The sequence below is a fragment of the Pangasianodon hypophthalmus genome, chromosome 12, assembly GCF_027358585.1.
Source record: "Pangasianodon hypophthalmus isolate fPanHyp1 chromosome 12, fPanHyp1.pri, whole genome shotgun sequence".
NCBI classification, from domain to species: domain Eukaryota; kingdom Metazoa; phylum Chordata; class Actinopteri; order Siluriformes; family Pangasiidae; genus Pangasianodon; species Pangasianodon hypophthalmus.
In genome coordinates this window covers 4745236-4768692 of record NC_069721.1, presented here as the reverse complement: position 1 = coordinate 4768692, position 23457 = coordinate 4745236, and the positions used below count along the sequence as shown (strand labels likewise).

Here is a 23457-nt window from a genome sequence, read left to right as displayed (position 1 = left end):
TGTGTTCCCTTTTGAGTTTGTTTTCATGTTATTTGTTTTGTTTTCATGTTATTCCTTGGCACTATTGCTTATGGCTTGCTCATTTGGAATCTTTAGATGAAATAAATGAATGGGGAAAAAAACAACATAAAGTGTCTCACTAGTGTGGTTTTGGACCACCACGGAAACAGCTTCAATGTACCTTGGTATTAATGCATCTGAAAATGCCTGTGAAGCCCACTGCATATGATTTGCATTATTTTCATTCTCATCAAACAATTCAGTGAGCACTTGTGCCCCATAGAAGGGGACACTGTCATGCTGGAAGAGACCACGCCCATCAGAATAGAAATGTTTCACCACAGGACAAAGGTTATCAGTCAGAATAACCTTGTATTAATTTGTAGTGAGTCTACAAATGAGACAAGTGGACCCAAATTATGACAGGAGAATGCTCCACACAGAATAACAGCCACATTTTCCAAAATGGTAAAAGCATTATATAAATAAACATGGACTGAATTGAAAACTTGGAAACTTGCTTTCCTAAAACAAGAAGAAAGAAAGAAAAAGACTGGAGAGTGAATCTGAGAGTGAGTTTAGAACTGTCAAATATACTTCTCAGCAATATTATGATCTTGTGTGTGGACCAAAATCATAAACACATCAAGTGCTGAGTAGAAACCATCTCTCAGACGTGTCCCAAGACACTCCACCCACAGAAATCTCTCTCCCCATATTACTCCGACTCATTTTTAATCCTTGGCAATCTGTCAGGAATGAGTTCACACCATAGTAGTAACAGAGGGTGTTACCCAAACACACAATTCTCCACTTAACATCTGGAAACATCAACAACATAAACAGCTACAGTGGCCATGATGCATTTTTTTAATAAGAAGACATTGCTATTTTATTTAAAACCTAAAGTTAAAGCTGAGACAAGAAACACTGAAACAAACTGTATTTTTCAGTGGTTAAATATATAGTAGTTAAGTTAGTCTTTCCTGTCTTTAGCCCTATGTGCCTTGGTGTTTTTCTCTCAGAAACAGAAACTATTCTTTTAAATGACACAGGACCTCAGGAAGTAATTTCATTGCAGCACCCTTCTCTCTTACCCACATAAACACACACACACACACACACACAAAATATGTTCAAAAATATCATGGAAGGAGCAGCACAGATGCAGGCTGCGAAATGCTTTCTGTATTTCCCACCCAGTTCTCCAGAGTTCTGTTTAAATGCCACATTAAGCTCTTCCTCTCCAGCCAGTGCTTAAACCAGAGGGAAAAGGGAGCATTATCCTCGTCATTTCACAAGTAAAAACATGAGGAACACACACATCTGCTTTTTTCTGCTGCTTCTTAAGCATGTTTGAATCCTTCCTCTTTCTCTGTGTCTGTCATTTGCGCACAGTCCGTGAATGTGTGTCTTTGACCAGAGACTCCGTCTACGTGGGAAATGGGAAGGTGCAGCTGGAGCTTTGCCAAGAAGCAAGAGTAGCATGCTGCTTCCGTGCTCCAGTCAGAAGAGAGCAGAAGGGCATGGTCTCAGTCAGCCACTAAACAGAGGGACACACACACAAACACACACACACGTGTTGGCTCTATCTCCGTCGTCCTGAGCCCAAAACCACAGAGGGAACAATTCTGTGTATGTACGCTGGAGGGGCCGCATTAAAGGACAAAGCAACAGATGTATCTGAAAGACTGGAAGAATTAGAAGTCCTATAAATCCATATAACCCAGCATGCTGGAGAACTGCAAGACCTTCTCAACAAGTGTGACCATCTCAATTAAGTGAGCCTGTTCTGAGCTCTTTTTCCCCCACTAATGGCAAGAATGAAGAGGGACCGGTTCCTGTTGGCTGTCACCTTCATCATCATTCTTACAGTTGATGTCTACTTTGTTCTGCTTCCCAGGCTGAGAGCCTGGTATGACTTATCCAGGGGTGGCTGTAACTGCAATGGGGTTAATGGCAGTGTTGGCTATACTGAACAGGTTCCTCACAAAAAAACCTTGAGTTCTAACCTTGTCTCTCAAAAAGAATCCAAGCTGAAGAGGCTTTTTGGCCATCCACTGTACAATATTCATCTTCCAGAACTAACTTCAGTTGAGAGATTGCTGGAAGAAGAGGAGCTCATGGAATATTACAGGAGGAAATTGACCCGCTGGGAGAGGTGAGTGCAAATTTTGTATTGACCCAGTGTTAACAAAGTGAAATGTGATTTTTTTTTCTTTTTTTGGCCCCAAAAATGCTGCATCGTTTTTGGCCCTACAATGTTATGATAATCTATGAAGACCATATATTATTAAATATTATTTATAAGGAGTATTAATAGAGACATAATGCATATTGCAAATATAAGCATATGTTGCTTGGATTCATTCAGACAGCAGCTGCCACAGCACCCATACACATATTATATAATAGACAATATCTAATTTATTTATGCTTCATTTGACTTGTATAATGATGTTATGCTTTTGTCTGTTCTCTGAGTAAAAGAATATAATTGGCGGTAGGGGTGGGGGATGAAATTTACAAAGCAAAGTAAGGTGACTGCTAAACCAACAACTCTGGCTGCAATCTAAATAAACACACCATAGTGCCTGGAACGTGATCCTCAAAAGGCTAACACTTAATGCATAATGCCTTTTAAAAATGCTAAAATGTGTATAACATTCAGCTACATCTTAACATAAAGGAACATCTTTCAGGATACTGTGGATATATTACAAAATTTATGTGGGATATTTTAAAATGCAATTAAAATATATGTTTAAATATTGAAATATTTACATATTGAAATATTTAATACTCAAAATATTTCACTTAAAATGGCAATTTTTATATGTTGTTATTTTAAATGTGTTTATAAATCAAAAAAGCCCATAGGAGCTTATTTGCAGATTTTATTTCAGAAGTGAAGGAAATCCAACAGAGTCTCACAATGGGAAATTCATTTAAATTATATTTTATGGCCGTTCATAATATGGGAGCTATGAAAAGTTTTCTCATGTTTTTGGTTGTTTAGTTTTGCCAACCAATGTAAGACTAATTTAGATTGTTTTGTGCAAACTATAGCCTGTGATTTGTGGATTGAGGTCAGCTTTACTGATTGCAAGAGTTCCCCGAAGCACCAAAGAAGCACCCTGTTGGGAGCTCATGGCCAATCAGAGAATTATTTGCAAATTGTTGTGCCCATTGTGTGGTGAGAAAGTCAACATTGTAGCTAAAGCCAATTACCTAACCATATCCAGGTCTCATCTGGAAAAAGAACAGAGTTTTAACTCATTGTGAATAAATACCTGGCTTGTAAAGGTGTTAAAGAACGCTTGATAACTGATGATCATGACTGTTTAAGGTGGTTTGATGCATGCACACTTATGACTCTCAGCTTGTGTGTAGCAAAAGAGGTAATGTATTCAGAGATGTCATGTTGACATATTTTTGGGTCAGTTAACAAATATTTGTAGCCAAATGGATCAATACTTTGAGGCCATGGTGCAAGGTCTGCCAGAAAACAGGTTGTTTATTATATACACTCCATGTAGAAAATCACCAAAGAACCAAGACATTAACATGGCCATGGACATCCAAATGTGTGTAAAACAAATAGCTGAAAAAAATTACTTTTTATGAGCATACCATCCAGAATGTCCCTAAAAACAATCCTTAAAAAATCCTTAATAAAACCTTATAATAAAAATTATTTGCATCAGATAATCTCCAATACTCTCCTGACAATTTCCAATATTGTCTTGGAAAAATTGTGGGTTAAAATCAATTCCTGTAGTAATAATACACTTCCTGTATCTTTCAAATATGGGGTTATTATGAGATTTACACCAACACAAACTTTGCAAAAAGTATACACATTGACGGTTTTAAAAGTTAGCATATAAAAGCTACAATATCTTCTCCACAGACAGCAGAAGTTCTACATTGAGGCCGCAGCAGCATCGAACATCTCATTGCCTGAGCAACCTGTAAACTTTGATCCTGATGCTAGCTGGCTGAAATTCCATTTGGGAATCAACCGATATGCACTGTACTCCAGAGATGACCAAAGCATTGATGAGCTACTGCAAGATATGCAGAGTGCCACTATCATTGGAGCAGGTGGTTATTTGTCCATTGCTAGAATATTGACGATTGGTAGTCCATAATGGACATGTTACGAAAACGCTTGTGTATGCTATCATTCAAATGTTCACCTGTCGTATGTCATGACAAGTCATTATTCTATTCACTAATCTTGTACAATCTAGTAGAATGCATATATAAATATGTAGATATAACATAAACCAGACACCAAAAGGTATTTTAGTGCTTTTGTTTAGTATATATTTCTTTTTAAATACATATAGCAATTTGTCCATATGATTTGTCCTCGATTTGATTACTGCCATCCAAAAAAAAGAAGAGTAATTTTTATATTGACATATTTATGTACATAATGTTTTACAGCTTTCTACAAATGATGTGAAACCTAAGTACCGTAGTACTGGAATCATATTACAATCAGTTCATATTAACTTTGATTCCAAACTTTTGTGGCAATTCTGAAATTCTGAATGGTAGTGGCAATATAATTACTAATTACCGTGAAATAATGTAGGACCATGAGCAAAAATTAAATAAATTATAGATATGTTGTACCTGAATGTCCTTAAAATAACACAATGGGTTTCTGAAAACCTATTTCAGACAAGACTCCAGTGCACTTAATTTCTGTATGATATCTGAAATTTTTAAGACTTAAAATGAAAAAAAAAAAAGCAAATTTGTGTTTGGCTCAATGTTTAAATGTACCCATGAGTTTTTGTTCAGTTTGATCTGAGGCTTAAGCAGACAATGACAGAAGTACAAAAATGATGAGAATTAGGTATTGGCTACCTGAAAAGCAACAGTCTGATTGATGTCTTCAAATATTATAGATTACACTCAAGATGAAAAAGCCTTAAAGGGAGCATGTGACTGCTCACAAGGTAAGTCTTTATCTCTTTCTCTTCAGCTCTAACCTGACAGGGAGACTTCAATAATATTTGGCAGCAAAAATTAGCTAACCTAATCTTACTGTCAGTATTGTCTTCTCGATTTTGCCTTAAGAATCTCTAATGTTATAACCGACAAGCAGCTCATCTCACAAAAAGAAATTCTAAAAATATGAAGCCTAAAAATACGAAGCTATAACTCAGAGGCAACCCAGAGGCAAAAAAAAGAAAAAGAAAAAAATCCTTTAAAGGTGGTGGTGTAGAGCAAATAGCTGCTGGGTTTCGAAAGAATGAGATTATGGCACTGTGCCCTTTTATAGCAGCTACTGGCTGGGGTGCAGTAACCTAAAAGCTATAAACAATTGCCATCTGTGAAAACCAATTGCTCTCGAGAAAGGATTTATTCAGCTCTGGAATCTTAGAGAGTGTAGTTTCACAAACACATTCTTCCAAATCAAAATCACACATACACACAGCGGGATAAAATTTAAATGTCTATTTTTTTCCATCCTTTTTTTTTTTTTTTTTAATCTCTCCAAGGTATGTCCCTCCAAACATGAAGGAATCCTTTACCCAAATGAGCTAACATGACTAATAACAACTAAAAATGTCGGGCATTCTTTGCCTTTATACTATTTTCTTGGGATTCTAAATTTGTTGTTGCACTTGAATTTGAACTCCTGATTTTCTTCAGTTCCTGAGTTTCTTGGTTTGAAGCATGGCAGTGGTTGTAAACTGTTGATTTGATATGATATGATAATATATGATATGATATGATATGATATGATAGGCTAAAAGGAGGTTAAAAACACAGTAAAGTTTCATTTGGAGCCAATGCTACAACCTCAGACAAAAGCAAAGACCAGGGCATACCAACCACCACTTTAAATAAAACCCAGCCCTATGTAATTAAACTATCACTCCCAGTCCATAAAGAGAAATTTAAACCTCTAAAATTTCTTCTGTTATGCATTATGCCAATGCAGACAGCTACATGCAGAAAGAAAAAATAAGATATATGTGACTCGCTATGTGAATGTGTTTAGATAGGACACTTTGCAAAGAACAAAAATACCTTATATTGGATAACAACAAGCGACCTTAATATTAATAAATGTGTGACAAAAAATAATGATCTCCTTTACTTATCCCAACAGTAGTTAAGCCAAGTGGCCATCACCTGAAACTTGCACTGAAGTTGCAAGACTTTGGGAAAGCTATGTTCAAACCTATGAGGTAAGCCTAAAAGTAAAAAGATCAAATAATGTATCCTTGATGTGTGATTTTATAATGTAAGAAAATGTAAATGATTGGTTTTCAGACAGGAACGACATGAAGAGACACCTGAAGACTTCTTTTATTTTGTTGACTTCCAGAGACACAATGCAGAAATTGCCTCCTTCCACCTGGACAGGTTTGATATTCATTTTCAACTTGTTTTCTGTTGTTGCTTTGAAAGATATTTCAAATTAACAATCAAGCATAACAGTTGACTCTATACATAAATGCAACTGTACTAATCTATCCTCTCCAAACTTAATAATAAAAAAAAGACTAATTTACACAATGTAATTACAGCTTTGCACTTGCTGGCAAAGTCCATAAGACTCTAAAATAAGTGTTTATTGAAAAGAGTCTCAACTATAATGAATGTTTATCTGTCTCACTGTGTAATCTATACCTCAGATCCTCCTAAAGGTGTGTCAGTCTTAAATACTAAAGCTACATAATTGCCATATCACCCACACACACTTAAAATTACCAAAGAGGGAGGGAGTGTTTCTTAAAGCTGCATGTAAATAAGTAAATTTTCTCACATGTCCGAGCTTTAAAAACAAAATTTGCAGAATACCTTAAGCATGTTTAGGCAAAGAATTCACAGATCTAAAGCCAATTTTTGACAAATCTATTGCACCAGAGTTTCAGAGTGAAGGGAAAATATGAAGATGAAGCATACATGTTACATTACACATTAGATTGCTTTTAAAAAATGCAGCTAAAATATTATTTGTCTTTTTTCATCCACTGAAATAGTGTTGTGTAATCTGTCTTGCTCAGAGTCCTTGATTTCCGGAGAGTTCCGCCTGTGGTTGGGAGACTCATTAATGTCACTGGCGAGGTATTGTACACCACATACAACGAGGAGCTCCGTAGTGTCTTCTTCACCTCGCCAGGCAAGCGCTTGCATTCACACAGAAATGTTAAATTAGCATTTGCTACACTGTCCAGTTACAATGATGAAGGGCAATAACACAATATTTCTCTTGTAGCCAAAGATACCTAATCTGTGAAACATCTCAGTAATCTATTAAGACAACCCAATAAGACAGCAACCATATTGTTGAAAAGAATCTTAATTTTACTCTAAAGTTGTAGCTATAACTGTTCCATAATAAACACTTTACAAATGTATATTCTCTTTTAGCTTAATTTACAATTAGCTTCTTTCTTTCCTTGTCAGCTAACAACACATGCTTCTTTGCCAAGTGTCTGTACGTGTGTAAGACGGAATATGCGGTGTGTGGACATCCAGACCTTCTGGAAGGATCCATGTCGGCCTATCTGCCTGGACTGAGTGTAGCACCCCGCATTTCCATCCCCAGCCCCTGGATCCGCTCTTATACCTTTACTGGAAAAGAGGAGTACGCTTAATCCTTACAATTAATAAAAAAATAATTCAAGGACTGCTAACGCAGGAATCAGTGGATGTAAATTGGGGTGTGACATATTTGAGAGTGATATGTGGCCTAATAGTTTATGGTTTCGATGAGTTGAACCCTAAGTAATTAAGTTGAAGACTTTGGGAATGATTCAAGAACTGCTAACATAAGAATCAGTGGAGGAAATAAAAACGTGGTAAAAAGAGTAAATTCCGAGTGGTAAAATATAAGAGTTTGCCTTATTGTCAGTAGATTGAAAGTTCAAATCCTACCAATGTCACAGCTATTGGTGGCCAAAGGTGAAGACAGCAAAATTGGTCCTGCTCTCTGGGTGTGAAGGATGGCATACTCTCTTTCTCCTGTCAATCAGTATGACACTAGCCACTCTTGGGCATCTGTGAGCCCCTGTATGCAGATGAGGGCAGATAGCATTTTCTTTTGAGTGTGTTACGCTGCGCTGTGATGTTGCATAAGCAGAAGTTCAAAAAGATGCAATGCCTGGCATCACATCTCAGATGAAACACGTTAGCATTTACCCTCCCCGGTTGGTTGGTGGGAATTGGCAAATGATCAATTTGGGGAGAGGAGATTCTAAATTTGTTTGTGAACATCTGACCATCACAATCATATGTGTGTCTTCCCCAAACTGTTGCCACAGATTTTGACAACTCTCTTTTATTATGTTAGATGGGAAGTAAATCCATCATACTGTGACACCATCAAAAGACTATACCCCTACAGCTCTGGAAATAGACTACTGAATATCATTGACATGGCCATATTTGACTTCCTTACAGGTATGTGAACACAACACCTGTAACTTTTTCAGTGCTACTCAAGATTTACATGCATGACTAACCACAACTAGTAGTCGACTGCTCTGTACCTAATGTCTTATCATCAGCTATTACTACTACAAGCCATTCACAACAATATACAGTATGTTGGGTTGTCCAACTTTTTAAAGGAATAGTGTGCGAATAACAGTCTGTGCAGCATGTGTAGGACATATTTTCTATATTTCTTTTTTATTTTAGGAAATATGGACCGGCACCACTATGAAATTTTTACCAAGTTTGGTGACGAAGGTTTTCTGCTTCACCTTGACAATGCAAGAGGGTATGCTTTTATTCAGAGTAAATTTATAGGTACATTTTTTTTAATCCAATCACTCATATTTGCATGTGTGTCACAGGTTTGGAAGGCACTCCTATGACGAAATGTCAATTCTGGCACCACTGACGCAGTGCTGCATGTACGTAGTTCCCGTTACAGTATATACGGTTCACCTTCATAAATAAGTTACTGGAAAAAAGGGAGTGAAGAAAAACCCATTGGAGGTCTCTATGGCTGAATTCTTTCAAAAAAGATAAATAATTGGGTTTTGGCCAAAATATTTTTTGACACTTCAACTTTAAACCTCTTCAACTTTAAACATAAATATACAATGGGGTCCAAAAGTCTGAGAGTGAAAATGCTTGTATTGCAGAAAATGCATTCTTTTCTAATTGAATACAACAATTTTCATTACGAATATTTTGACAACAACTTGAGTGAAAAGCAGAATCTTTGAGACATTTTTGCTTTAATGACAGTGTGCACTTGAGCTAGCATGGACTCCACAAGTTTATGTAAAACCTTATGATCCATTTTAGATGAAATCCATCAGAGTGTCATCTGAACAATAGAAGAGATTAGGCATGAGGAAAATCTGACCTTTTCTTCAAAGCAGTTAACGTGGTAAATATCACAAATTTGCTTGCATTTAAATAGGGACTTGGAAACAGTGCAGAATCCTGAATAGTAAATATTCAAGATATATTTACTTTCTTTGTTTTAAATAGCTCAAAATGTTAAAAACTTTCTATTTATTTACAATGTTAAGTGGAAAAAAAAGATCCCAGATTTTCAGTGTGGACCATTATGGAAATATTTTTCTTTATTTTTTCAATCTTGCCAAGGCTATCTTCCTTCTAAGATCATGGGTACTGTGTCAGTTTAACAAACACAGCAATAAAAAAAGTCTGCCTAAAGAGGTCTAAAACCTTTCTAGCTAAGTGTGATTTCCTGACACAGTGAATTTCAAGCTTTGATTGGATAGCTAGGTTGGATAGGTACATGCCACAGCAAAATGGACATAAGACACAGCAACTCAGTTTGCAATCAGATACTGGCTGTCAAAATGTCTGTGATGCTCCTGCACTGCAGTCAGAAAGAAATCTTTAAATGCAATTTTCTTCTTTTTCACCTTTGGGGGTAACCGGAATGTAACATGCCAGAACTTAACATGTGCTTGAGATACATGCAAAAGAGAAACATACTTCAGTCAAGGAACGTCTGGGTTTTCCCAGGGCACCACACACATGAGCAAGTTAAAATATGGCTTTGTCAAATATAATGTCTATCTTGCAACTGTTAGACTATCACATGATAGTTTGACAGCCATTGAAGTGTGCAAGGATTGTGCAAGAATTTGTATAAGAAATGTGGAATAAAATCACTCATTCTGTACCCTGCATAATGAAGATTATCTCAGTAAATGGGGTTATTAATCCCTTATTCCCTTATTTTCTCAGTTACTAGCAATCTAAATAGTTATGTTAATGGGCACAAAAGCATATTTGAGGAGCTTCTTTATGCCAGGTACGGAGGTGTGAGTAACAATATGACAGTGACTATAATCATCTTCTTGTTTCATGTTTTCAAATGGTCTTTTTTTCACTGATTTCATGTTTATCACATTTCACCAACCAAGATAAATTATGTTGTTAAAGAATTTTTCATAAACAATAGACAAACGTCATACACAATAAAACATAATTTTAGGTTTGTACCATTTTTTGTGTCCAATGTTTTGACCTGAACAAAAATGTTGTTCGTACAGAACTAAAATTAATGAAGGCTAGCAACACATGAAAACATTTCAGTGAATGAGCATAATAGCCGTCATGTTATTAACTGCTTTAGGTTATGGTCTGATTATTCTTGTGGTACCTATTCCTCCTCAGGATCAAGCGCTCTACGTTGCTGAGGCTGCAGCTGTTGTTGCAACCAGAGTATCTACTCAGTGATGTGATGAGAGAGTCTTTGTCTCGAGATCCACTCAGACCCATTTTGACTGAGCCCCATCTGCAGGCTCTGGATCGGAGACTGGAGCGTGTGGTCAGGTCTGTGAGTAGATGTGTGAAGAAGTTTGGGGAAGCCAAGGTGGTGGTCACCGACTTCATGGAGACCTCCGGTGCAGCTACAGAGAGAAACCACAAAAAAAGCAGGTGACAGATGCCGACAAGAGAAAAAAACAAAGGAAAAATGTAAAGAAAGTGGTCATAGACTTTGTGGAGGCCTCCAGTAGTTGTAAACAGGGAATCCAGGGCAAATGGATGCAGACGTGTGATAAAGAACAGAGCGTTCAAGCCAAGGATTGATAGAAAAACACTGGAACACTGACTCATGGATGTACCTCATGATTCTGGCCTGGAATAGAAGGACCTTTTCTATTTCATTTCCTAACAATTGCCTATGGATTAAAAAATGTGTAAGTGAACAAGCACTATTTGTAGATGTGCACATATTGTACCAAATTGTTGCACGATGGATACTTCACTGTGGGGGAAGTTGTTTTCAGAATCGTAAAACTGACAGACGACGTCATGTTCCTGAGAAGCGGCTGTGGGATTTGCGGTGTACTTTTCAGGCAAACACATGTTTGTGTGGAACTTTCAAACATTCCCCTGATTATCTGCTTTTTTCTGCAACATTTTAAACAAATACTCATTAGGGAGATAGGGACAGACAGGGCAGAGAGCAGTGAAGAGGTTGATTTCTTCAGAGAAAAGTATATGCCATTAAAATGTCTAAAACATTTGGATTTGTGGCTTTCGGTCCAGACGGCGAGCAAGCATATAATCCTTGGCTGTCTCTTCGTTTCACAGTTTGTAGGCTTTCAAGTGGAATCTCAAACCTGCCAGAAAAAAATCATCTGAACTATTTACAGGCAACTCTTCCTTTGCCAAAACTTTGTTCCAACTTGTGGTATGCAGTTTATTGCAACACAAATGTCAAAGGTAGAAGGTAGAAAGTAGTTTTTGGAACAAGCTGCAGCATGTCTGTCATTAGAGCTGGTCTGCTTGTTTCTAGTGACAACTAAAAATGCCTCTTTTTTCAAATCTGTAAAACGGATTTTAAAAAAGCAAGCAAATGTTTGAGACATGAAACGATTAGTGAAAATTAAGCGAAAAAAGTTGAATCAGTTCTTAATCTCTAGTTTTAATGAAGTCCCAGTTGAAATTACTGAGCATTCTACCCATTATATTTCCTGCTTAAGAAAAACTATACTGCTTCATTGTAAGATACAGAAAATGTGGTTAGCCAAGATTTTCTTGTGCTTTTGGAATGCTTACATGGAATTTCTACTTATTAGCAAGCTTTCCTTTATTCCACAAAGCAGTTCAGGGCAAGCCAGTGCAGTTTCAGTGGGGGCCAGGTTTATCCAAGTTTACTTTCCACTTTAAAACTTAGCCAGTTTCAGCACTATAAACCAGTGTCAATCATGGATACGAAACAAGCCACTATTTTTCCAGATTTAACAAACATTAAGCTAATAACTGAACCAAAACCAAAAACTGCCCCCTTGTGGTTGGCATACATTATGACTTCATTTTAATGATACATCCATTTGCCCTACACAGGATTAAACACTTCATGATTAAGCATTCAGTAGAAAAAATGAATACAAACATCTCGGCAACTTTTTATTGCTTAAACTGCCATTACGACAAGCTATACCAAAAAATCATTTTGTTGATGACACACTGGAAATCAACGCAAAACTGAAATCAAATTTAAAAAAGAAAAAGAACATATGGTCCACTGTTTATGGTACCTGCAGTTCTAATGACTGCAAGTGTCAAGAAACCAGCTCAAGGTTTGGGCTAGCAAGAGTATAGAGTCTTTAGTAACAAAAGCCAAGCAAAGCTAGATTAATATATGTTTTTATACATAGAAAGATAGATGATCATATAGACTGTGAGTGAGAAACTCTGGGTACCTTAGGGCATAAAATACTATTTAATAAATATATAATGTGAAGGAATAAAGTGTAACAATGATGAGAGAGGGCACTGGGCATTCTCTATGGCTTATACACTTTAAAAACAGGTATCCTGTAAATAAAAGGGCAAGTCAAATGAAAACATTAACTTCTTTAAATTTATTTATTTTTTTTGGTTATTGCAAATAGGTGTTTTTTCATTTTTCTATATAACCTACATTTAGTTCAATACAAGTGTTCCAGTGTGTAATGAGTGCCTGGATTCTTTTAGAAACAAATTTGCTTTAATTCTAATTTGTCGCAATTTTAAGGTTTTCATTTGACTCACCATCATATATTTTTACAGCCTTTATGCATTGAAATTGTGCTATTTATTCTACATTACAAACACAAAACCACAAAAACATATTTTGCACAAAACAATGTGTTGTTGCATGAAGTTCAGAAAAAGCACGCATACATTAATTAATATGGCACAAAGCTCCTAAAGTAAACTTATTGAAATTAAAAACGACAGTATGGAACAACTTACTGAAACTGGCATTGCTAATACTGGAGATTTACAGTCTGTTAAATCTTGCTATTTTGCTTAATTGCTAATGTGATAACTGGAAATATTCTTGGCTGGTATTAGGACTGTAATAATTTGAATAAGACTTCTTGTTGTGACTTGCATTTTGGCACTGGCTTTGAACCCCGGTGAAACTATCACTTCCATTCAAATAAAGCCTTGGTGCAAGTGAAAGAGAGATCATTCCTAGCAAGATGAACACAAGATCAATGAAATAATGGTTAGAAATTCTGTAATGGGTGTGCAGGTGTTCCTATTAAAGTGTACAGTGAGAGTGTGTGTGTATACACACACACACACACACACACACACACACACCCCTGTACCCCTTGATACAGATCAGGAGCTTCAGTTAATGTTCACATCAAACATCAGAATGTGGTAAAAGTGTGATTTTGGAAACTGCTGATCTCCTGGGCTTTTTACACACAACAGTCTGTAGAGTTTACATTGAGTGAGCAGCAGTTCTGTGTGTGGAAACACCTTGTTGATAAGAGAGATCAGCAGAAAATGGCCAGATTGGTTCGAGCTGCCAGGAAGGATATAGTAACTCATATAATCACACTTTACAAACACGGTGAGCAGAAAAGCATCTTAGCATGAACCAAACATTGAACCATGAGGTGGAGGAGCTACAACAGCAGAAGACCACATCAGGTTCCACTCCTGTCAGCCAGCAGAAATCTGAAGCTATCATGGGCACAGCCTTACCCAAAAGATCAGCTGGTCTTTTTGGTCAACTGTCCGGTCTTCTCAAGGTTTGTTATGTTATGCATTCTGAGATGCTTTTCTGCTCACCACGAATGTAAAGAGAGCTTATTTGAGTTACTATAGACTTCCTGTCAGCTCAGACCAGTCTGGTCATTCTCCTTCAAGCTCTCTCATCAGCAAGGTATTTCACGCTGCAGACCCTCTGCTCACAGGATGTTTTTTGCACCATTCTGTGTAAACACTAGAGACTGTTGTGTGTGAAAACCCCAGAAAATCAGCAGTCTCTGAAATGCTCAAACCAGCCCATCTGGCACAAACAACCATGTGCCATGGTTAAAATCACAGAGATCACACTTTTCCCCCATTCTGCTGTTTGATTTGAACATTATCTGATGCTCTTTACCTGTATCTGCATGATTTTATGCATTGTGCTGCTGCCACATGAACTGTAACTACATAAATTAGAAGGTGTATAGGTGTTCCTATTAAAGTGGATGATGAGTGTATACATATATATTTATAATTCCTTCACGTCAGGGGATGCTACATTCAAAGGACATCTTATTGATGTGTGTATATTCAAGAAACAGTTACTTCGGTGGGGGCAAGACACATTACAGCTTTATAAAGCATGCTTACAGTTTCTGTGTATAACTGTGATAGGGAAAGTTCTCACGATTTTCATATACCTTCTAATTCAGTTAGTATCTTACAAAACTATTCTTAGAAAACTAATTCAACTAAAGTAAAGCAAGCTAAAACGAAAACGTGTCTTTTGAATAGACTTTTTAAAAATATAATCTCACCCCTCCATTTGTTTTAAATAGTTAAATGTAAAAATGATGCCCAGTAAAGGCTGTGAATTCATAGTAAGTTTTGATTGTCTGCTCACTGGTATGTCAATGCTGAGATAGAACAGATGCCATTTTGCTGTTTTTAGCAAGTGCAATGTTCGAGTGCAGATGAAATATGCTTACATTGGTGAGCAATAAAAGAAGAGTAAAAAGGAAATAAAAGCCACCTGCATGAGTGGAACCCTGCTATTGAAGAGTACAAGTATGTGTTCAGACAGACAGTGACACAAAGCTGTTGTACTGCTGGATGTTGCGTTTAAGGATGTCTGAGCAGGGACCCAGCACTCGTTCAAAACGTGGCCGGTCCAGCTTGACGCACTTCAGAGGGCCCCGGGCCACTACAGTGGCGGCACGTGGTCGATTCATTAACAATGCAATCTCACCTAGAATACAAACAGGGAAGTGAGTGAGCACATGATTACAGTTAGTATCAAACAGATGATCATTTTGGCTAGAACACAATAAATTTGGTTAAAATTAAAATGTAAAAAAGACAAAAATTAAATATGGTCCACTGTGTATAGTATATCTCTGGACGAGATATTGCTTAAACTGCCATCAGGAGATAATTACAGATTCCCAGAGTTGATAAACGTCTGGCTCTGATAACTGTCATCGCTAGTATGGAGCTTTGGCAAAACTGTAATTTAATAAATGACGATGAACTGTAATTTCTGAGAAACCATAATACTTTTAAACAGCTGAGCCTTACTATCAAGAACTCAAGCTATAATTACAGAGAAACATAATACCTCCAAAGAGGTATTATAATTTATCTTGCAAAGGATTTAAAAAGTACTCACCGAAGTAGTCTGAAGGTCCCAAGCGACCCACTTCTACAAACTCCTCATTCTCAGATCGTCTCTGCAGTACAGCTGCACATCCCTGGCAAAACATATACAAGCTTTAGAGATGTAACATGCAAACAGAGGTAGTGGAAATCACTGCAAGATTAGGAAAGGAAACATCCAGGCACCTCCAGTATGATGAAGAACTCATCCCCTGGTTCTCCCTGTACTACAATCTTCTGGCTATCCTCAAATTGCACCGGCTCCAGAGCGTCAGCCACCGTCAGGCGCTCCCATTTATCCAGTGACTCTGAGAACCAACAGCAATCGAACGTGTTAAAGCTGCAGTTAAGATTCAGATGGCGATAACTACGTAATCGGTCTCATCAGGCAGCATTTTAACCAAAAAGTAATTCTCAATGCTCAGCAGAAGTATGGAATCCTTTTCTGAGAAGCATCCATATAATGATGCCTTCAAATATGGCTTTTTTTTTTTTTTAAAATGGGACATACTTTATCACAGGGGCACAAAATAATTTGTATTTATCCTCTCAAAAAACAATGCAGGAGTGTTTACAATATTTTTAAACATCCAAAATATCCACATAAGCAAATATTGGCAAATGCATAACATTTACACATGCAGCATGTTTTTTTTTTTTTTTTTTTTTTAAAAAGAGTGCAGCTGGCCAGAACCCACCGCTATCTTTAAATTTTAAAAACCCTGGACTGACTTTTGGCTTCTGGACCTCTGTAAAAATGAGACTAGCAATACATTATGACAAAATTATAAAGTCAGTACATTTAACTGGCATAATCCTATCTGTTTTATGCATAAGCAATGAAGAGACCAAGGGTAACACTCGACATGCTACCACCACCATGTTTTACTGTAGGGATGATGTTCTCAGGGCAAGGTAAGGTAAGGAAGGAACAAGCTCAAATTAAAGATACAAGCTCTACATTCTGACCAGTAAAACCAGAACCTACAAGCATTGTAAAATTTTATCAGAAGGCACTCCACAGTGAAAGATGGGCATTAACGAACAAACAGTGATGATATGAAACACATATACAAATGTATTTCATAAACATAAATGCAGTTTTAAACCAAACAAAGCTCTCTGCTATTAGCAATGTTTCCTCCCTGTCAAAAGCTAGGCAACACTTACCGAGAATGGATACTTTACTAAGGAACTCTTCATACATCTTCCTCTTTCGCAGAGTGCTTCCCTACAAAATACACATGGGTGTTAATTTGCAATTTATAAAATGAGCACTGAATTGAAAATCACTTAATCAGTTACAGCCTGCATGTACTTCATTACCATCAGTATTCTCCTGTAGCTGTCTCTGTCGATGCCCCACAGTTTGACATTGGTCTTAGCTCGGACAGTGGCCGCGCGTGGAGTACCATAGATCAGTGCCAACTCACCGAAACTGCCACCTTCGCCAATGCTGGTTGCCCACTCATTGTTCACATAAACCTGTTCCAATCCACAAACCATACCAAAAGAACATTTACTACATACTAGGCATCAACCCAAATTAAACGTTTATAGCACAACAGCCATGTCTAACCTTATATCACAGTTTATTAGATACAATATGGCACATGCTGTTATTGGAATATAATCAACGTTATTATGGGGTGGCAACTGTAACACTACTTTGTGGGCCATTGTTAATTATTTTCCAACTGCATATGCACACTACAACATTCAATAATATTTAGGTCACATGACCCGAAGAGATGCTTACGTCCATTTCGCCCTGGTCGATTACGTAGAAGTTGTCACCTTCATCACCTACAGAAGTGAGATTTAAAAATTGCATTCAGGGTCAAACACAAAAACAACTGAATACTTTTTTTTTTAAATTTGATTTAATACTGTAAATGTCAAACCCTGCTGAATAACAGTCTCTCCAGCAATGTAAGTGACTGGGAACATGGCATCAAAAATATCACTGTGTGAGGAAAAAAGAGAAACAGTTAATGGGTTACGACCTGAAATTCTAAATATTGCTTCCAAAAATTCTAATAAAAAATAAATTAATTCCTACCTTCTTTCATTGTCATCCAAGTGTGAGAAAAGCACATTCTTTTCAATAGCTTTGGCAAGGGCTGCCATAGTTTTGTAGTCTTTAGGAATAACCTTTAAAAGCAGAAATTCAGCAGTGAAAAATTGGAAAATAAGATGTCTCGTCACTTGTTTTTAAGGATGCTTTTGATGATTATAGACACTCCAGGACACTAGTAATGATCATTCGGGCTGCTGACCTTTCTGACATAAGAGGCAGCATCCTCCTCAGTGTAGACCTCAGCACTGATGGCCCCTCTTCTCCTACGACCCTTTACCACCGGGTTCATGGGAGGAGAAACCTCATCCTCACGCGAGTCTGAACGTGAGCTTGCCTTCTGTTGGTTAATCAACTGCTTAGCCTCCTCCTGCAAAGATCATGTAGTAAGAACCACCAAACGATCAGTAATGACTATACATTTGTATACAGAAATATTATTTAATATACAGAAACAGGACGTTTTGGACAAAAGCCTTGCTGTACAAGCAAAGTTTCTGAGGCTGTAGGAGGTGAAACCAGTAGATATTCAAAATGGTGACTGATGATGATGATGATGATGATGTAGCTGTTGTCAAAACATGACATTCATTCCATGATTGTCCAGTTTGGAATACCATGGAATGCCATAAAACGTTAGACACAAAATACTCGTTTGAAATTATTTTATTACCATTTACGAGATTTGGCCAAGAAAAACAGTCTTTGTTTTTCTATGTAACAACATAAAGAACTGCATAACAGCAGCACTAGTAGGTTAGCCTGTGCAGTGTTTATTATAAATTAACTGTTTTATGAAACAAGGTGGCTAGCAAATGTTAGCACTAGCATCCTGTAGCAACAATATTGAATATCGTGTTTCAGATTTAATGGAACATTTGCATTTATGAGATGAGGAGATTGGAACGTAGGGCTACGCTGGTAGAAGGTTAATTCACTCATTGTAGCGTTACTAGCTTTTTTCTTTTTTTTTTTGCATGCCCTTTTATTCACTCGTTTTTTTTTTTTTTTGAAGCAATAAATTAGTTGCCAGGGATAGTAAAATGTAATCAAGGTATTAGAATGTTTTATTTCTAAAACAAGCAGGAGTAATGCTGCGTTCGAGATGAAGTCGCAACCTGTAATTCCCTGTCACAGAAAACACCCCTCAGCTTGCAATTTCAACTCATCAGCTTGAGAAGTCTTTTCAACAACCAGTTCCTTCCCTGTTTACGGAATGACGTCAAACCAACACGGCCGTGCACACTGTCGACAGTCTAAAGCATCCCTTTTCTACTTTTAAATTAGCTTATAGTAGTCTTGGCTTTAAATCAATTAACATACAGACACAGTGTAAATCTATAACACTGGCCATACTAATCCCTGTTTTGAAAAGGTAATCAACGTTAGTGTTATCACTAAAGTTAGCCGGCTAGCTTGTTGCTAATGCTACTCGCTGTTGACTGCTAAACTGTTGCATGAACATTTGAAGCGCACTACAGTAGAACAGGACCAATAGCCACTCAGGCCTGTAACTGTAAAAGTGCCGTTAAAGTAGCTTCCTATGAGCTTTACGTGCTCTGACAGAGCAGACAATAGACATGCTTTCATAGAGGCGTCCATGTTTTTTTATTCCCCCCACTTCACACGTCAAACATCCTGTAGTGGAAAATGACATTATAATTAAACCTGCAAATTACCACGAATGCAGCATAACAGTCCACATGATAAAGGCTAGAAAACAAGCACACAATTGTCCAGTAGCAATGTGTGAATAAATGTTGGGAAGAAACTGGAGTGGAAGCATTGTTCCTTCAATTATCTTGTATATGGTGAGTATAAAAAATTAAAAAAATAAATAAAACAGAATGTTCAGGTCAATAAAATAAAGCCACTGTTCTCTTCTGAGTCAATGGAGCATGGAAACAGTGATTAAAGGCAGTTTTATAGATTAAATTGTAGCTAATCAGTTAACTAGAGTTTTAAACAGCATGCCCATTAAAAAAGTTTGAACACTGCTTTTGACAGAAACTCCATCACTGGCAATAAACTTAAAACCGATTGAGGGTTGTTTGCACGTTCATTCTTAAGATTAAATTTATAAGCATCTATAAGATTTTATAGGCCTGTTATGTATGAGCATATATAACTTTATTTAACTGAATTGTATTATTTGCTATAACAAAATGTTCACTGTGAATCTGTTGAATCTGCATGAAAGGTTGCAATGTTTGACCTACATATAAATCGGTTAAATTTTTTAGAAGAAAAAAAGAAAAAAAAAAAATGAAGCGACACTTCCTTAAAACCGATCACTTGTCTAGTCAATCGCTTCACATCATCGACTAGTCGATTTTAGAAATCTGTATTTCAGGGCGAGTATGTTCCAGTCTGTGCTTGCCTGTGTGAACGTTCTGTCTGCATGTTTTTTTGTCTGGGCATTTGCCAAATGCTGTAAATGTAAAAGAAAAAAAATGCCAGCAGACAGACCTTTTCAAGTCTCTCAAAGTACTCTCGGAGGAAAGCCATGGGTCTCTCAGGCCGCGCCGTGCACAGCTGCACGATGCAGTCTTTCAGCAGCTGCTGGATGTTGTGCTTCTGCACATAGAGCTCGCACTCGCGAAGGCTCCTCTCCTCTTCACTGCTTGATGCCATGCTGACCTGTCTCGCTTCAGACCTTCCGATACAGAGGCAAAAAGGAGGCCAGTTAACACTGGGTAGTGCAAATGAAAGAAAATACAGCAAGAACATACTAAAGTGAAAAGAGATTTTAAAATGTTAATGCTGTGAAAATAAAGCATGTAAAAGCCTTACAAAATGTCAGCTTACACTGAGATAGAGTTACATACGTAATGCCTGCTTCAGCTAATAAAGAGCTCACCGACGGTCGCGTACATCTTACAGACCATGTATCACTGTAAAGTAACCTGTGGGAGTGTTTAGCGTTGCAGTAAATATTTTGTAAACAAGATACTTTCACCACTTGAATGAAACATCTGTAATTTTTATGGACGTAATATGGTATCGCCTCGTCGCCAGACTGTGTTTTACTTTCTAACACAGTGTGCTGCCAGTGAAATATTTTCCTTTTAACATCCAGACGGTTTTGTCTACTGGTCACACTCAGCTGGCTACATCCACCTTACTGAACCTGGTCGACTAGGCTGCACGAAAACATCGCAAATTCGAGACTTCCTTAAATATTAATTAATGTTCAGCTGTTATTTGTTTTAGAGGTATTATTGAATCTGAAAAGTTTTGTACTGCTCCAGGCTTCCTCTCACGCTCCAGCTGCATATATTACTGAGAACACAGAAATGACAGCATGCTACCTAGCAAGCTGTACAGAGCAGCAAATTTTACAAGGTTCAATGTGTTCATTTGTTTGTACATTTTAGCATGATTTGGGAAAAGGCTTGAAGGATTTGTGATAATCTTTCTAAACCTATTTCTAAAACATCAAGTTACAAACATTTCAAACTCTTAATTTGGATTAAATGTCCTAAAGATTTGATGTAACTGGTTCTACTATTTTCTTTCATTTTCAAAAAAATTAAATGTTTCTTTTTAATGGTCACACAATATTTGAAGAAAACTTTCCACAGATTAATTTACACTAAATTATATATTAATATTAATATACCCAGTAGTTGCAGCCCTAGTAGTGTGATAGCTATCACAGAATTAGACACAGCTTCTCAAAAAGCGAATCAAAGACCATCTATACAGGAACAGAGCGTGTTCAACGTTCTACCATTTAACAATCATTTTTTCTGCTGCAGTGCGGGAAAACCTGAACATCCTATAGAGGTATAGAAACAAAACTGAGTCCTGCTAAACTACGCCATGCCATTATAGTTGAGAACACTATAAACGGGGAAAAAAATGGAATGAAAATACACTACATGGCCAAAAGTTTGTGGACACCTGACCATCACACCCATATGTGCTCTTTGAACATCCCATTCCAAATTATTTATAATAACCTCCACTCTTCTGGGAAGCTTTCCGTTAGATGTTGGAGCGTGGCTGTGGGGATTTGTGTTTATTCAGCTACAAGAGCATTAGTGAGGTCAGGCGCTGATGTTGGTGAGGAGGTCTGGGGTTCAGTCGGTGTTCCAGTTCATCCCAAAGGTGTTCAGTGGGGTTGAGGTCAGGGCTCTGTGCAGGACACTCGAGTTCTTCTACACCAACCTTCACACACCATGTCTTCATGGAGCTCGCTTTGTTAAGCTGGATCATATTTTGTTCCCTTTAGTTCCAGGAAAGGGAAATTGAAATGCAAAGACGTCCTATACAGTTGTGTGCTTCCAACTTTGTGGCAACAGTTTAAGGAAGGAACACACTTGGGTGTGAAGATCAGGTGTCCGCAGACGTAACGCATTAAGCATAATGTAAACTGTAAAAGTATCGGAGATTTCCTGATCACGCTATACCATCACACCCCGATGCAAACCTGGTAGGTCAGAAATTCAAGATGCCAACAAGAGATCATTACAGTACTGTTATGTTATGGTATGGCTGGATGGATAGAACCTTGTTCTATCACTGAAAGAGCTTACTCTATGACTTTTTTCATAGTAGATCATGTAATTATGTAACGTAAATATGATCTTATTTACAGTACACAAAGCCAGCAGGTATATATTTATCCACAATTACTCATTACAGTCTGATTACAAGGCTAAATCACCTTATTATATTCAAATGATTATATTAATATTAGCATTACAGTCATGATCAACAAGAATGTGTTGTTTTATTTATACAAAAGGTGAAATTTAATTACTAGGTTCAAGCTAGAAATAAATAATACACAAGCATGACTGATCAAGTCATCCTGTTTTTTTTTTTAGGAATGCATCACAGTTTCACATTGAACACATCACAGAAAGAAACCTGAACATGCTGCATGAGCTTCAACACTCTGTTCTTGGAGGAAGCAGAAAATCTACAATACAGCATTTAATAAAACAGCATTTAATAAAACAGCATCTAATAAAACAGCAGGATTTAAATACAGCATTAGGCCCACGCAAGCGACGCCATCTTCTTATTTGTGTCATAAACAAAAACACTGGCCGAATCCCAAACGGCTCCGGATTGGACAGAAGTCCACTGCGCAGGTTGCACAGATTATTATTAATAATATTGTGATTTCACACTCTGCCTTAGTGCATTTGCCTGAGAAGTGAGCAGCGATTTGGGAAGCAGCGAGCAGCTTAGCCGCTTAGCAGTTAGCCATTCAGCTACAAGAGCAGAGGCTCCTTAAACCCCAGTTTACTGTCACATTGTGCTACGCTAAAAACGTAACAACTCAAAGACAACATCCAACCTTAGCAATCCTCTCAACTCCAACTAAATTCCTCTTACCTGGGATTTTAGCTTGTTATTATTTTCTCTTCAACTGTCGAACGGTTTCTCTGCTCCACCGGAAGCGGCCAAAACCAATCCAAAACTGCCATTGACGTCAATTCGCCTCTTTGACACGGAAGCCGTAACCATTGGCAACCTTAAAGTGAACGTTGCACCTTTTTTTTTTTTTTTATAAATATCTTCTCATTTTTATCCTATATATTGATAAACAAATATGTTCTTAATTTTGGTAGATTTTTCATCCAATGAAATTGGATCCAATGAAATTCTTAGTTTGTGCAGTATAGATTTCATATAAAAGATAAATAATAAATAAAATAATGACATTTATGGTCATATTTAACATTATATAGACTATATATTTATATATGAACGGTCACATGAAAAGTTTCAGATCCTCATAAAAA

The 23457-nt window shown here is 37.3% G+C and overlaps 2 protein-coding genes across 2 annotated transcripts; one reads left to right on the top strand and one right to left on the bottom strand.

Moving 5' to 3' along the window:
* Positions 1-1259: 1259 nt before the first annotated feature.
* On the top strand, positions 1260-13437 carry fam20a (FAM20A golgi associated secretory pathway pseudokinase). Its single transcript, XM_026915586.3, has 11 exons — positions 1260-2161; positions 3914-4107; positions 4926-4976; positions 6140-6218; positions 6304-6396; positions 7041-7156; positions 7444-7624; positions 8330-8439; positions 8680-8761; positions 8838-8897; positions 10651-13437. The coding sequence occupies exons 1-11, from the start codon at positions 1815-1817 to the stop codon at positions 10916-10918; spliced, it is 1581 nt and encodes a 526-aa protein (XP_026771387.3). The 5' UTR covers positions 1260-1814; the 3' UTR covers positions 10919-13437.
* prkar1ab (protein kinase, cAMP-dependent, regulatory, type I, alpha (tissue specific extinguisher 1) b) lies at positions 12381-23173 on the bottom strand. Its single transcript, XM_026915918.3, has 11 exons — positions 23048-23173; positions 20165-20351; positions 17898-18065; positions 17681-17772; positions 17523-17584; positions 17378-17424; positions 16945-17103; positions 16789-16849; positions 15805-15926; positions 15632-15713; positions 12381-15211 (listed from the first exon to the last, which is right to left on the bottom strand). Exons 2-11 carry the CDS (start codon positions 20327-20329, stop codon positions 15039-15041), a joined length of 1131 nt encoding a protein of 376 aa, XP_026771719.1. The 5' UTR covers positions 20330-20351; positions 23048-23173; the 3' UTR covers positions 12381-15038.
* Positions 23174-23457: the final 284 nt, after the last annotated feature.

Bases quoted from the DNA above. Each gene is read 5' to 3' on its own strand.
- prkar1ab (XM_026915918.3), bottom strand. From the start codon at position 20,329: ATGGCATCAAGCAGTGAAGAGGAGAGGAGCCTTCGCGAGTGCGAGCTC. The intron at 18,066-20,164 runs GTCTGTCTGCTG...TGATCTTTGCAG, and splicing joins ACTTTGAGAGACTTGAAAAG to GAGGAGGCTAAGCAGTTGAT. The intron at 17,104-17,377 runs GTAAGCATCTCT...GGATTGGAACAG, and splicing joins TCGACCAGGGCGAAATGGAC to GTTTATGTGAACAATGAGTG.
- fam20a (XM_026915586.3), top strand. From the start codon at position 1,815: ATGGCAAGAATGAAGAGGGACCGGTTCCTGTTGGCTGTCACCTTCATC. The intron at 7,157-7,443 runs GCAAGCGCTTGC...TTTCCTTGTCAG, and splicing joins TGTCTTCTTCACCTCGCCAG to CTAACAACACATGCTTCTTT. The intron at 8,762-8,837 runs GTATGCTTTTAT...TGTGTGTCACAG, and splicing joins CACCTTGACAATGCAAGAGG to GTTTGGAAGGCACTCCTATG.